The sequence below is a fragment of the Aquila chrysaetos genome, chromosome W, assembly GCF_900496995.4.
Source record: "Aquila chrysaetos chrysaetos chromosome W, bAquChr1.4, whole genome shotgun sequence".
NCBI lineage: Eukaryota > Metazoa > Chordata > Aves > Accipitriformes > Accipitridae > Aquila > Aquila chrysaetos.
The window spans coordinates 1,846,716-1,863,119 of NC_054457.1; the positions used below are offsets into that span (position 1 = coordinate 1,846,716).

At 39.8% G+C, this 16,404-nt stretch overlaps 1 protein-coding gene across 2 annotated transcripts in view; it reads right to left on the reverse strand.

The window, feature by feature from the left end:
* The window catches only part of LOC121232406 (soluble lamin-associated protein of 75 kDa-like), a 42,797-nt gene that overhangs the window by 11,177 nt on the left and 15,216 nt on the right, over nt 1–16,404 (reverse strand). For both annotated transcript variants that reach the window (XM_041121216.1, XM_041121217.1), the window contains exons 4-11: nt 14,356–14,441; nt 11,639–11,810; nt 9,066–9,245; nt 7,471–7,599; nt 7,145–7,257; nt 3,658–3,712; nt 3,156–3,294; nt 806–971 (exon numbers count right to left, since the gene is read on the reverse strand). In XM_041121216.1, the coding sequence (XP_040977150.1) occupies nt 806–971; nt 3,156–3,294; nt 3,658–3,712; nt 7,145–7,257; nt 7,471–7,599; nt 9,066–9,245; nt 11,639–11,810; nt 14,356–14,441 (1,040 nt within the window). The remainder of the gene's footprint in view (nt 1–805; nt 972–3,155; nt 3,295–3,657; nt 3,713–7,144; nt 7,258–7,470; nt 7,600–9,065; nt 9,246–11,638; nt 11,811–14,355; nt 14,442–16,404) is intronic.

The window sequence follows — 16,404 nt, forward strand, 5'->3', positions numbered from 1 at the left end:
CTTAATCTGAGAAGCAGCTAGCTCAGGTACCTAAAAATTACTAAGAAGGTATAGCTTAGCATAGAGTAGCTATCGAACTACTTAACCAGCATATTAGCTTGGTATCGTCACCTGCACTAAGTTTCTGACCATGGCTTACACTGTTAGGAGCCAAGTAGTTTTTATGCATCCCACAAGCATACATGCTGCAGTCCTTCCTTGAAACCATATGTTAATGAACCCAACATAGTATAAGATCCACTTTCTCACCAATCAGTAAGAACATAAAACCCTGGAGGTATCACTAGGTACAGAGGGTACTCCCAGATTTTAATTCAACCTGGTAACAAGTATTTGTAGATAAAAAGTTAGATTTAAAAATCAAAGCAGGCAAGCTTTAAGGGGAGAAATAAAACGAGTCAACAGTAGTCACTGAAGCATACCAGCTATTAGCTTCTTCAAAGAATTTTTTTTTTTTTTTTTTTAAATTAGAGATACTGGATCAGATCTTGACCCTACTTCAGTTCTCCACAATATTTGAGTAGGACAAATCAATTAAGAAAGTTAGGTTGATAGACAAGCTAGAAATTCACCTTACCGAAGATCCTATGAACTCTATAATTCAAAATAAGTAAAGGAATATTCCCCAATACTAATTCTATACTAGCTTTAGCTTCTGAGATATACTTCTCAACAAAGCATCGGTACAAAAATAAAAAATCAAAGAGTTGATAGTCACGTGGATCAAGGCAGCAAGGACCATACTTAACAAACTGTATTTGTATTCCAAACTTCTTATTTGCTATCGCTATCACATCCAGCTCACCTCCTTCTCACTCCATTTCTCAGGGGGTGATGCATGTAACTCCATTTCTGATACAGATCGGTCCTCATTTTCAACAATCATTTCCTCATCATTCTCAACAGCATTCTCCTCAGGTTCTTCTACTAAGTCTTCAGAGCTTTCAAATGTGTCGGCAGAAAGTTCCAGCCTGCAGCAGGTATTAAGATATATCCTTTAAGTCTTTTAGATTAATACATAATTTTGGTGATCTTAGCAGCAGAGAAATTCTTTCATGACCAATTTTAAACTGCTATATCACATATTTGCCATAGGAAATACGAATCCAGAAAACTAAATACATCTAAAACCAGATAACTCCTAATTCAGAAAAATACATTAGCTAAACAAAATTGCTGTGACAATTATAAAATGAAAACATCTATCCCACTTCCATTTTATATGAATAAGAATCAGAAATGTGTTTAAGTCTGTTATTTTAAATTTAGAAAGCAGTAATCAATCACATATTTGGAAGCCACAAAGGAGTGAGAAAGGAAGCAACTTCTCCCAGCCTCACTGAAGAAACAGTTTAAAATTATGGAGCTATATAAGCAAATATGCTCGTATCATTGAATATACATATATTACAAAGACCATGACTGGAAAAGAATTCAAGGTGATAAACACATCAAGGCTGAAGAAGATTCAATCAGCTAGAGATTAAATTAACAAAAAGCTAAAGATGAAGCTCTGATGCACCTGATAGGTAATAACACCATCTCAAACATTCAGTTCTCATTTTTGAGATGATAAAACTTAGATGCACTGGAAGTATTATATACAAGCAAAGAAAAAAGCACACACAATAGATTTGCAGGAGGCTGCTTCACAATCTCATAATAAAGGCAGTATTGGAGGGTTTTATCCCAGGTGCCAGCCTTGAGATGAAGGCAATCCAGAGGAGAAAGTCCCTAACAGAAGACCCTGCTGCATTTGCTAATGTGCATGGAAGGGAAGAACCAAGCTGATATCCTGCCCTGTTGCCATCAGGATTCACTGTAGCTCTGCTCATGAGCACTATGTTAGACATCTTGTTCAGAGGAGTAGTGGCACCTTGTTGACTCCACCTTGCAAGGCCCAAAATACTGATGTTCAAGAACAGGCTAGTCATCTCACATACCAACTAGCCAATTAGTAGTAACAGCAAAGAATTTCCCAACCTGTGGCAAACCATGCCATTTGGCCTGTTTTGAACCAGCTTAGGGCAGCACACTGACAGTGCAGGACAGCAATTCTGTATCTCTGTAGTTCCACAGAGCAATTTAAAATGCAAAAATTAGGCTGTAGCTAGCTGAAGAACTCAGCCTCACAGGGGGGAAAAAAAAGAAATAATAATAATTTTATCTGTTTGAAGAAAGCTAATGGAACAAGTTTGAGGGATTTCCTAGAAAATAATCATGTCATCTTCAGTTCCCAAAAAGAAGGTTTGTGGGTTTTTGTTTGTTTGTTGGGGGTGAGGGTTATTTTGGGTTTGTTTGTTTAACAGAATGAGACACAGAGAGAGAGAAAGAAGCAGTGTGTGTCTGAGCGTACATATACCCACACACAGGAAGGGGGAGAAAGGAGCTATTTATTTATTTTAAATAGGCACAGCTCTGCTTTCTAGATGAAAGCCAGTGCAAATTAGTACTTCAGGTCCTATCTTGTATGAACTGTTATAGAACATAAGTGGTACAATTCTTCACATCCCCACTTGACAGTTATTACACAGGATAACATTCTTTAAACTGGAGATTACTTTTTTTTAAGGATGTAAGTTCGGATACGATGGGTTTAAATCAGAATTTGTCTAAACAAAGGGGTTTACTTTGAAGACAGGTGGCTCCCTGTAACTCATTCGTTAGTAAGTGACAAGCAGTAACCAGCTCCCAAACTAAACAGTCAGGCTTTATTTTACTGCAATATGCCACCATAACAAGAGGTCAGGAAGGGACCTCTCTCCAAAGATCACACATAGTATTTGTGGATACATGTCCAGTTATATTATTGCAAGAAACTATGCTGTATGAATACAGATGGTTTTACCTTAATGCAGACTCAGTTATAACAGAACACATCCCCTTGTACATACACCCTCAGTCCTCACTGTTTTCTTATTGTTATTTCCAATATCTACTGAGCTTTCAGAGACACCAGACATTTTGATGCAATCACTCTTCAGGTGATGTCTCAATTTCCTTTCTCACACCAGGCTTTATTTTCAGTAATTTTAAAATCAAGCACTCAGAGCAGGAAAAAAGGAGAATAAATACCAATTAGCACACTGGGAGACAGTTTGTGACTGCCCAAGCAACAAAATAAAAAATAATCAATGAAATATGGGCTCCTTTACCTGCTTTCTGACACACGAAGAACATTTTCCTCATTTCCTTGGGAAGTTTCAGGTTCAGATTCCTGGCTATTTTTTCCTATCCTGGGACATTTTAAATGACTGCTTTGTGTCTGAATGGAAATGGGAGTTATGTCAGGGTCTTAGGAAAAAAAAAAAAAAAAAAAAAAACACAACAAACAAAATAAATGCAAGTGAACAAATGCAGTCTGTAAGATCTGCACATATTCCCCCCCCCCAATTTCATTAAAGTGACTGAGTGCAAGTAAAACATTTCCCTGTGGTACTTATTTTCTGAATATACATGCATAGTCTCTTTACCAAGACTCAACAATTTTATCCAAAAACCTCAAAATGTTTATGAATTGAGCCTCAGCACCTCAAAGGAAGGCATGTTTTTTTATACGCTTTGCAGATGAATACGCTAAGCTTGAAAGCAGTAAAAGAGCCTGCTAGTCTACTAATCCACAGTAATCACAATACTGATAATCAAGGTTATTTTTACCTTCAGATGTGCTTGCATGGACATCTATTGATTCTTTACCTTTTTGAGAGTTAGCCTGTGAAGTAAAAGCAAGGCTAACATTATTCCAAAAACTTCTGAATTGACTGAAATACCTTCATCTCCCTACCTGTGGTTGCATCTTTCTAAAGCACTATTTCATAGTAATGATCCTATGGAAGAGCAGCTATAACTATTCTTATTTTAAGACACTTATACGTATGTATCTTATCTCTCAACAGATTAAATATTTTTTTATCATCTTTACTACAAGCATGAATATTTTTTCTGCATTTTACTTCTGGCCTCAACATAGAAGATAAGACTTGAAAGTAACCTGACATTATAAACAACACTACCAAGTTTTTTCCTTACCATTCAGTTTATAATAGGTGTCCACAGAATTAAATGCTAGAAGTATTTTTTTTTCTTTTTTTCTTTTTGTGTAAGCCCAAGGGACTGTACTACAGTAGTTGACAAAATTTATCAGGACAGTTTTATATTTATACTTCTATTCTATTTTGTAGTCTGTCATGGTTTAACCCAGCAGGCAGGTAAACACCACACAGCTGCTCACTCACTCCCCCCCAAGCGGGATGGGGGGAGAGAATTGGAAGGGTAAAAGTGAGAAAATTCGTGGGTTGATATAAAGACAGTTTAATAATTGAAATAAAATATAATAATAATAAATTGTAATTAAAAAGCTGCTCGTTCACCCCCCTCCCCAAGTGGGATGGGGGAGAGAATCAGGAAAAAAAAAAAAAAAAAAAAGTACAATTCATGGGTTGAGATAAAGACAGTTTAATAGGACAGAAAAGAAAGGAAAAACAATAATAATAATTATAATAATAGTAATAAAAGATTTAGAATATACAAAACAAGTGATGCACAATGCAATTGCTCACCACCTGCCAACCAGTGCCCAGCCAGTTCCTGAGCAGCAGCCCCCGGCTAGCTTTCCCTCTAGTTTATAAACTGAGCATGACGTCATATGGTATGGAATATCCCTTTAGCCAGTTTGGGTCAGCTGTCTTGGCTGTGTCTCCTCACAGCTTCTTGTGCCCCCCAGCCTATTTGCTGGTGGGGTGGTGTGAGAAGCTAAAAAGTCCTTGACTTAGTGTAAACACTGCTTAGCAACAACTAAAACATCAGTGTGTTATCAACAATATTCTAGTCCTAAATCCATAACACAGCACTATACCAGCTACTAGGAAGAAAATTAACTCTATCCCAGCCAAAACCAGGAAACAGTCTTATTTTTATTGTGACATGCAATAAAATATGGCAGCCCATGGGTTATCTTAAAAAAAAAAAAAAAAAAAAAAAAAAAAGAGAGAGAAATCAGACAAGAAAAAAACCCCAGAACTTAGTGATTCAGCAGTAATGCAGGTTACATGCAGAGTCAGCACAAGTGGCTGCTTATGTCAGAGCTCCCTCTCCCTAGAGCTTTTTTGCCTCTTGTTCTTCCCTACCACCACGTTTTTTTCCTGCAAGTTAGCTGAGGACTCAGTGATCAGGCACTTGGTACTCTGAAGTGGGTGCAAGCTATACGCATTAAAATAGAAATATGCACATTGCTCGCTCTTAGCTGCTGTAAGTAATCTAGAACTGGCAATAACCAGCATCCAGGTGTTTTGCCACCTTTTCAGCCTCACTTCCAGTACTACCCAAGGCGGCCAGAAACAAGTGGCCATATCTACATTCTGGTGCCTGAAATAGTTTCAAGTAAGCTTCAAATACATAAGAATTTGTAGGCTAATGATAAATCATTCTAGCATCAAAACACACAAAAATAGGGAACACTAAGTAAAAGGTGAAAATGTAATTTGGGGAATGTTTTTTTTTCTGGTTTGGGGGAAGGTGAGGTGTTTTGTTTTTGTTTAGTGGTCCAACAATTTTCAAAGTGTTGCAGAACTCGTTACAGATAGTGCAGGTGCCAAGAGACCTCCCAGCAATTCTACCAAGCTATGAGGAGTTGGAGCACTTTGGTATCTATCATCTTCCTCTTCTGGAAGAAGGCAAGAGACAGGGCTTGAGTTCTTAACTCACAGCCACAAAAATTTTAACAACTACTAATATCCCTCTGCTATTTTCTCCAAGTATATCCATGTAGCTCTACAACCAAAACATGCATTTTTGAGATCGTTTTGCTGATATTATCATTATTGGAATCTGAATCTAGAACTCAGTGATGATGCTTAAGACACTGTTACAAATTAAAGATAATTAAGAGTTGTTGCTTCTGATCATTTAGAGACTAAAAACATCACTACTTTGCTGACAGTTTTGCTCTGGGAAATGCTAATTTTCTTAACTGGGAAAAGGGACATTTGATTTACATTTCAAATCTGAAGTTTAGATACAAAGAGCTGAGAGTACCGATTCAACCATTATTTCCTACTTTTAATTAAAGCATTGACTTCTATGAGAGCATGGTCATGTCAATACTACAGACAGTCCTGAAGCACACATATCCATCCTCACTGTATTTGGAGCTACAAGTTTTTCTCAAGCACATTCTGTGTGGCCTCAGAACACAAATGAGATAGAGGAACAGCTCCATAATATTCCAAGACACAAATATATTCATGACCACATATCCATATGTAGCTGAAGTCTGGTTGATATTTCAACTATGTACAAAGAAAGCTGCAGTCCTCCTATACAGTCAATGTATAATTCTGAATGCAAACTAAACACTTCCCATTGTATTGAACTGTGATGTGAATGTGCACTTCTATAAACACTTTTCCTCATTCTCTCCACTCTTATGACAACTCTACTGTTCAACAACCTTTCTAGACAGTTTAATCTCAGAGCCAGTTGAAAAACTCTCCTTCTCTAAGCTGCTAGCAAACAGCTCAAATTACTAGACCCTGACAGGTGTGACAGACCCCTCTACATTCATGGGACACCCCCCCCCCAAAAGTGTATTTTTTAACCCCAGCTTAGTCATCAGCGTTACATCAGTGGAAAGCATAACAACCACCCAAAAAGTAACAAAAGCATTTGTCTTTTATATATAGTGCAGACTTGAGCCAATTCAATTATGATGAGATGGACAAAAGGCATTTCTTATATTTTTATGGGGTTTTTTTTAGTAACAAAGCAATCAAAAAAAAGAGGTATCACTTTCTGGTGATACTTCTGATAGAATCATGGGTTCTGTCAGACTGGCTGCCACTTAGACAAAGTGAAGAGATACAGGAAGTACAAGCTCTCTGCATAACCCAGGACTGTTCTTTGAGAACCTGAAATAGAAATATCAAGCAAGCATAACATACAGTTGATCAAAAATACTAATCTGCTGAAAACCTACATTTTTAAATTTCAGAAACATATTCTTTTGTAGAAATTAAAAATATTTACCAAGTATAAAGAACAGGTAATTAAAGTCAGAAGAATAGGACAAGATACATTATTTTATTATAGAAAACTCTTAAAAGCTCTCAAGCCTTTTTAATATATGGAAAACAGTCTGTATACCTACACTTAGCTGTGTTTCTAGCTCAGTCTTTTGTCCACTTGCTTCAGATTCTGCTGCAGACTGTCGAAAATAATCCTCTGCTTGGAAACTTGTATTTTCTTTCTGAGAGACTTCTGCTATTAAGATTTAAAAGAGGAAACAGGGAAAAGGAAAATTATAGTACCTTTATATAACAATTAACCATTCCAAATATGATCTCACTGATCTCGGGACAAATAAAAATCTTTCTGCTAGTTTCCATGGGCAATGTTCACAGAAGTCACTGTTGAACAAACACTCTACAGTACAACTTTTACAAAGCATCAGAAAACAAAACAAAGCATCCATACCTGCAATTTTGAGCTTTTCTCTTTGCAATACAGTGGTAATAGGTGTTCTCTGGAACCAACATCCTGCTCCCTCCACTTCCCAAAAAAGGTCACGATCCCCAGGGTACTTCTCAAGATAGTGCTTACAAGCTGAACAAACATAATAAAAAACACACTACTATATATACACTATATACTCGTCTATACCTCAGTTTTTAAAGTTTATATGAAATCAAATTCATTTGCAATCTTCCATCATACACATAAACCAGCACAGAAAGAACCATTCAACAAAACAGTTCAGTCTGAAATAAACATAATATTGCTTTACCCTACCTAGTCATCCTTCTCAATAAATCCCTTCTTCAAGTTTAAGCACTTTCCATTATTATCTTAAACTGCAAACAAAGATAGATGGGATTTTTTTTCTTCTTCTCTAAGCACCCACTTTGGAGTTTTACAACTTCACTGGTCACTGTCCCTGCCAATCACAAGACCCAACCAGAATGGAAAGGGTCTTAGAGGATGTAGTCAAGTGTTTTTCATCACCTCGTGTTATTATAGGCACTTGTGAAAAGCACTCTTTGGGAACATGAACACGTTGCCATTGCATGGTTTATCATCCACTCACTGTTCACTTTAGGAATATTTTCTTCTCTGCTGTCCCTCGATCTCTTTCCTCTCAATACACATACTAAACATCCACATGGAGAGGAATGTTTTTACATTATTCTGTAGTAGCTACCAGGAAAGCTACCATTTTTCACCTGATTCACTACTGATGCATAATCTCAGTGGACAAGATCCCTGCCATATCATTCCTTGGGCAGGGAAATGGATTAGTCATTAAATTCTGCTCAAGACAGTTTGCTGTTTGAAGCCTAACAAACCAGGTCTAGACAGATCCAACAGCAGACAGTGGTACTTGGAAAAGCAGAAAATTCCCAGTGCCTAAGTAAGAAGGACAGATGAAAATGTTAATAGAAGGAAGCCTGACAGATGGCCCGAGAGTAAGCCTTGAGAAACTGGACAAAGGAAATCCTTCTTGCCTAAACACAATCCCAAGCAACATCGTTTCCAAAATGCGTGTCATTTCCTAGCTGACATAACCCTCTTGGGTTGTTAACAGAAGAGCCATAAGTGTTTTCCTTGTACATTAGAACTGTGCTTTCTTATACTCAAGTTAAAACATAGCCTGGTATGTCCACTTGACCAGAAGTTCTGAGAAAGCACAAATTAAATGACCTTGTGAGGCTTAGGAGTGAGCAACAAAAAGGTGCTACAATGAAGATATACGTTAGGAGATCATACACAAAACCACCTCAGCCCACTCTGGAGGCTGGGGGGGGGGGGGGGAAGGAATATAGCAGTAAACTGCACAGTAGCAGAAAGCCAACACAGATCCAATAATCTAACCTCACACAGAGAATTAAAATCTAATCAGGAAATACTTCACCATCTTCAACAAATCAGGATTTTTAACCGTCACTGAAGAGCAGGACATTTCATACAAAAACTGAGGATGCAGCCACAAACATGGAGCTTGAACAACAGCACTCATTTGGACATGTAAAGAAAGCACAAAGAAGATCAGAAGAATAAATCAAAGAGCTTGCCTATGTACGTGAAGGATGACAGTGGGTATCGTAGGCCAAGAGTGTCTTCAGTAAAGGAATCCGCAAAGTCTTCCAACATGATTAGCCCAAAGTCTTTCCCACGATGTTTCTTTCTTACAAACATTGTGTCTAGCACTGGCAGCTGATAACTCTGAGTAAGAGAAGAGCTACAAATACTTCCTGAAATAATAGGGGGGGGGTGTCCATCAGTACTTCAGCATTGACATGTTGCCACATGGATTTTAGCATATTCAAATAAAGACCTTTATAATTTTTATAAATTATATCAAACTGAATATTAAGTCATATAAATATATAAAGTTATATTAAAGTTATAAAAATTAAAAATTGCTATCAGACATTTATTGGCTCTTTGGGCAGGCTTCATAATGTTGCCAAGATATATCATAGATTAATATGTTAGAAAGAGTCTGCTAAAGCAGTCTGGTAGTACCAGAAAAGAATAGCAGAGAGAGAGAGAGGAAAGGCTCGCTTTGAAATCTCACTATACAATTCCATAGGAAAACCATACTAAAAATGAAGCTGAAAAAGGGAGGAGGGAAAAGGAGACAATAAAATCCTTGAATTGCACTTTTATGTAGATTATATAACTCCTCAGGACAAATATGAAGACTACAATTCAGCTCTTGTTTAAGGACTGAAACAATAATTCCAATTTTTTTTTTAAATGAAACCACAAAAAAAAAATCTTAGGATGCTTTACATCGAAATTCTCCCATAAATAATACATTATCCATAATTAAATGAAGATGAAACACTGTCACAACATATCTGTACTTCAGCATCAGAGGATTCAAAGGGTAGCTATGGACTCAATGGTGACAAAGTGATGCCATATAATGGCATTAAGATAGCATGTCAACTATCCAATCCATTTTCAGGCCCTCATTTTGCCAGTCAGTGTGAATAATGTGTTAAAAAAAAAAAAAAATAGCCCTTTCCTCTAACAAGGCCAAAGAGAAGCATACAGTCGTCTATACAACATATTTTGTCTTCGCAACCTTGTACTTTTGAGACCAACGAACATACTTATCTTCATTTTTCAAGCAAGGAAAATGTGGGCAGAGAGGTTACATTACATGGGTACCCTTTGGGATACCAGTCAAGCTCCACCACTCTTTCCTAACCACCTGTATCCAGAACCGTCTTTCTCCACATGGGCTACTCATTTGGAGAATACATCACACAATCAAACGGGGGTGAAATATTGATAACGCCGTCAGTGTTTGCTAACTCACGACAAGTAAATGGGAGAGCATCAAGAAAGCTATAACAAATGAGCATGAGTATAGCAAAACTTCAGTGCCACATAAACAAGCGTCCCCATTCTAGACTAAAAATGGAACCACTACTCTAATTTCCAGCTTTATAAGGCCATAACAAAAACCATTGCAATGCAAATACTACTTTGTGACCACCATGCTACAGCATTTTTTTACATTAAAAAAAATACTGAGAATTATACAAATTATGCAATGTATCATTTCTTTAAAAAAAAAAAAAAAATCCACAAAAAGATAACAAAAGACAATCAGAACAAATTAGCTGGTTGCTTTCCTATCTTGATTGCCAGACCAGAATAGGTCAGTGATCCACAGTTTACTACTGCATTTTTAACAGTTTGCAAAGGTATATACGTATGTTGGATGGGGGAAGTCTCCAGCAAGCCTCCAGTACCATCATTAATCCTGAATTCATTAACCCCCTCTAGAGATAAAACAAAAATGCCAGATTGTTTCTTCTTGATCCAAAAGTTGATATTCTACAAAGTGCTATCAACGTGCTAAACAGCCTACTCAAATACCAAATTTTATTCAGCAAAAATTGAAAAACACAATTAAGTCCAAAATAACTAAAGGGAAATTATAATGTTTTAGAAAAACAACAGAAAACCTGTACCATTAATGACAAACCTGCTAGCTAAACTGTAATCTCTGAGGGAACGCATGTGTGGAAGGAAAGGGAATCTCTTTTTGTTACCACCAAGTATAGCTGAATCTTGTGCCTGTGAACAAAGTTTCTATGTTGTAATGCTATAAAATGTTTAAGTGATAATGACATCTGATTCTACAATCATTTCAGATAAACAGAATCTCTGCATTCTGGAGCTAGGTTAAAAAAAAAAAACAAAAACAAACAAACAAAAAAAAACACACAAAAAAACCCCAAAAACCACAAACAAACAAAACACACACACACACAAAACCCAAAAACAAAGCATAGCCCAATCTAACAGTAAACAATTGTTCTACAGAAGAAAAAAAAAAAAAAAAAAAAAGAAGAAAAAAAAAGCTTTCAGGTATACTTCATTTCTACAATTTTAAATCAATTTTGTAGAATATGAAGAAACCTAAAAACTTTCTTAGATTACTAAAGGACATCAGCATTTAAACCAGAAATTTTAACTGCAATCTGACTTCTTATCAATTTAAGAAAACACCAACTCACTAGGCCTGCAAGGCTTGTAAAGTCTACTAAACAATATTCTTCAAATAAGCTCCCTATCTCCCCCTCTTCTACCCCCCTCAAATCCCACAATACACACGTTTTACCTGTAGGTTTAACAGAATAGAACCCAACAGCCTCTCCTTTTGTCCACATGATCTTAGCATAGTCGTTGCTACCGTGACAGAGAAATGGGATCTCATTTCTTTCTATTTCTTGTTTCCGATAGATAATTCGATTCAGAACATAGAGAACCACCCTCTCTCCAACAGACTTCACCTAAGGAAACACAGAAAAACATTTTAGAAGAGTGGTCAGTTTAGTTGATACTCACACATCAGGGACCTTATTTTTCAAGGTCGCCAGCTAACACAGCTGCAGACGGAGTCAAGAGAAGCTGTAAATGCTAAAGCAGGATGAAGCTCTGGGGTTTGTTTAAGGCCTAGGAGATGCTCTGAAGCCATAGCAATAGGTTAAGTATAAAGCACTACCATAGAGGATATTTCACGACTTCAATGTCACTCCCAATCCAACGGGTAAAAGCTGAGAGACGTGCTGTGCTAGGAGTGGGGTAGTGGGGGGAATGTTTTGAATTTAACTCAGAACTATTTTTGGATTTAGGAAACATTCACCACATACAATAGCAGCATGCCAACCTCAAATTTCCCAGGTGTATTGGCTTTGTGTGGCAAGGTTTTGGTAGCGGGAGGGGGTTACAGGGGGTGGCTTCTGTAAGAAGCTGCTGGAAGCTTCCCCTGTGTCCAACAGAGCCAATACCAGCCGGCTCTAAGACGGACCCACCGCCAGCCAAGGCCAAGCCAATCAGTGATAGTGGTAGCGCCTCTGTGATAACATTTTTAAGAAGGAAAAAAGTTGCGGGACAGACACAGAAACGGCAGCCGGAGAGAGGAGTGAGAACATGTAAGAGAAACAACCCTGCAGACACCAAGGTCAGTGAAGAAGGAGGGGGAGGAGATGCTCCAGGCGCCGGAGCAGAGATTCCCCTGCAGCCCGTGGTGAAGACCATGGTGAGGCAGGCTGTCCCCCTGCAGCCCATGGAGGTCCACGGTGGAGCAGATATCCACCTGCAGCCCGTGGAGGACCCCACGCCAGAGCATGTGGGTTCCTGAAGGAGGCTGTGACCCCGTGGGAAGCCTGCGCTGGAGCAGGTTCCTGGCAGGACCTGCGGATCTGTGGAGAGGAGCCCAGGGAGCAGGTTTTCTGGCAGGACTTGTGACCCCGTGGGGGACCCACACTGGAGCAGTGTGCTCCTGAAGGACTGCACCCTGTGGAAGGGACCCATGCTGGAGCAGTTCGTGAAGAACTGCAGCCCGTGGGAAGGACCCATGTTGGAGAAGTTCGTGGAGGACTGTCTCCCACGGGAGGGACCCCATGCTGGAGCAGGGGAAGAGTGTGATGAGTCCTGCCCCTGAGGAAGATGAAGCGGCAGAAATAACATGTGATGAACTGACCGTAAACCCCATTCCCCATCCCCCTGCGCCGCTGTGGGGGGTAGGTAGAGAATCCAGGAGGGAAGTTGTGCCTGGGAAGAAGGGAGGGGTGGAGGGAAGGTGTTCTGAGATTTGGTTTTCTTTCTCATTACCCTACTCTGGTTGATTGGTAATAAAGTGAGTTAATTTTCCCCAAGTTGAGTCTGTTTTGCCTGTGATGGTAATTGGTGAGTGATCTCTCCTGTCCTTATCTCGACCCACAAGCCCTTTGTTATATTTTCTCTCCCCTGTCCAGCTGAGGAGGGGGGAGTGATAGCACGGCTTTGGTGGGTACCTGGCATCCAGCCAGGGTCAACCCACCACACCAGGCTAGCAGGTAATCGGAGTCCTACAAAGAAGAAACTATGAGCCTCACAGGGTAGCAGGACTTGGCACACTCAAACACTGCTGATAGAGTGGCAAGACAACAGGACATGATGCAGTGGAAGAACTAGTTACAACAGTTTCTGTGACATGAAACAAGGAATTCAATATCCTTTTCTCTGTTCTGCAGGGTTCCTTTTACATATGAAATTTCAAGTTCACCACTATCCTATCCACTATGAAGGAAGAATGGAGAAACCATGTTCCCTTCCCAACGCCCAGTGTCAGCTACCCTACCTGTAAAAGATTCAGCTTTCCTGATTTACTCACCATCCTACCATTATGAAGCACAAGGAAAACAAGGCTACATGCCAAATTCTCTAGAGTAAATTTAAATACAAAGATCAAAGATGAGTGCCCAGATATGAATTACACTCCTGGAAAAAAACAGGTTTCCAGTTTTGGAAGAAAACAAAACTCCATACTAAATAGGTGTCAGTAATGGTAACACAGCTCAATGATGACCAATAAAGCAGATACCAGGCAACTTACTTTCCTAAGCCTCATGTATTGCCACTGCAGGCCACCAGCTCCAACTTGCCTCTATCAAACAGGTTCCTTTAAATATTTTTAGCTTACTAGTCTCCTGATAAAACCAATAAGTACTGCTATGATAGAATGTACCACTCTACTAAGACATTTCAATACAATCAGACATATTATGTTCTAAAGAGTAAGGAAAAAAACTCTTCTTAACATCATTAACATCTAAATAGCTTGCATATGAAGCTACTGTACAAGAGTCCCTTTCTCTAGACACTGTCTTCACAACCCTTCCCTCTAGTACCTATTTCCTCTATTCCCATTGACCTTGCTTTTGACATGAGACAGCTAACTCATTTCTGAATGAAATGAAAACATGTAACATCTCACACACTAGCTATTTGCCATTACTTGCCATTATCTTGAAGAATAAGAATAATTGCTAGGTGAATATTGGAGCACTTTACCTGCTGAAGCCCCTCTCTAGAAGGGATGGATGTTCTCAAGATGTCATCAATTGACCACCACCGGTCAGCAAGATGCAGGGCTACAGCTTGAAAGAAACAAGGGGAAATAAAAAGTTAGAGATTCTTAACATTCCAAAAAGAAACATTCATTAAAGCTGCTAAACAATTAGGAATAACACTGTAGTAACCAGGTTAAGCATCTTCTAGTTGGCACTATATTAATGCAGCTCTTACTACCTTAGCACAACATATGTGGTGCTATACAGCCCCTCCCATATGCAGTGCTGTATTGGGTTTGCATGACAAGGTTTTGGTAGCAGGGGGAGGGGGGCTACAGGGGTGGCTTCTGTGAGAAGTTGCTAGAAGCTTCCCCTATGTCCAATAGAGCCAATGCCAGCCGGCTCTAAGAGAGACCCACCATTGGCCAAAGCTGAGCCAATCGGCAACGGTGGTAGTGCCTCTGGGATAACATTTAAGAAGGGAAAAAAACTGCTGTGCAACAGCAGCTGGGAGAGAGAGGAGTGAGAGCATGTAAGAGAAAACCCTGCGGACACCAAGGTCAGTGAAGAAGGAGGGGGAGGAGGCACTCCAGGCACCAGAGCAGAGATTCCCCTGCAGCCCCTGGTGAAGACCATGGTGAGGCAGGCTGTCCCCCTGCAGCCTATGGAGGTCCACAGTGGAGCAGATATCCACCTGCAGCCTGGGGAGAACCCCATGCCAGAGCAGGTGGATGTGCCCTGAAGGAACCTGTGATCCAGTAGAGACCCCGTGCTAGAGCAGGCTCCTGGCAGGACCTGCGGACCCATGGAGAGGAGCCCACGCTGGAGCAGGTTTTCTGGCAGGACTTGTGACCCTGCAGGGGACCCACGCTGGAGCAGTGTGCTCCTGAAGGACTGCACCCTGTGGAAGGGACCCATGCTGGAGCAGTTCGTGAAGAACTGCAGCCCATGGGAAGGACCCACGTTGGAGAAGTTCGTGGAGGACTGTCTCCCGTGGGTGAGACCCCATGCTGGATCAGTGGAAGAGAGTGAGGAGGAAGGAGCAGCAGAGAACATGTGATGAACTGACTGCAACCCCCATTCCCCATCCCCCTGAGCGGCTCAGGGGGAAAAGAAATCGGGAATGAAGTTGAACCCAGGAAGAAGGGAGGGGTGGAGGGAAGGTGTTCTGAGATTTGGTTTTATTTCTCATTATCCTACTCTGATTTGATTAGTAATAAATTAATTTCCCCAAGTCGAGTCTGTTTTTTGTCCATGATGGTAATTGTTGAGTGATCTCCCTGTCCTTATCTCGACCCACAAGCTTTTCGTCATATTTTTCTCCCCCTGTCCAGTTGAGGAGGGGGAGTGATAGAGTGGTTTGGTGGACACCTGGTGGCCAGCCAAGATCAATCCACCACAAATGCTCCCTGGTGCAAAACTTGTTTGAAAACTGAGAACAATAAAACCAAATGCAGATTTTGTGCAGCATGACATACAGGAACTGTGTCACTGTGCTCTAACACCTCCTTCTACTAAAAACTGGGCCTACCAAGAAGAGTCTAATTCATACATGTATTTTAGTTTTGGGTTGTTAATGGATATTGATATTTAAACTGTGCAAGTTTTAGGGAGCCAGATGAATGTAAAAAGGCTGATGGCCATGTGATTAGCAATCAGGAAGAGTTTGATCCACAGGTATTTGTGGCAAACTTAGCAATCATATACATGGCATTATATGGAAAGAGAAGGAAACATGAAGGACTAGAAAGGAAGGGAGAAAGGGAAGAAAAAAAACCCAAAAAGAGTGAGATGTCACCTTGGCCAGAGCTATGTTAGGACCTGAAGGTAAAGACAAATTTACACTTGATGCTGATTAATCACTGCTAATAAAGAGCATCTAAATTCATGGGCAAATAAATAGATTCTATGAATGCTCAATTAATTCCTTTTGGAGAGGCGAGGTGTACATAAAGCAAGACACACATGTTGTACTTGGATTCAGATGAGCACCATGTTATTTTGCTACATATCTTCTGAATTCAGTGGGTCCAGTTCTACTCTGATTAGC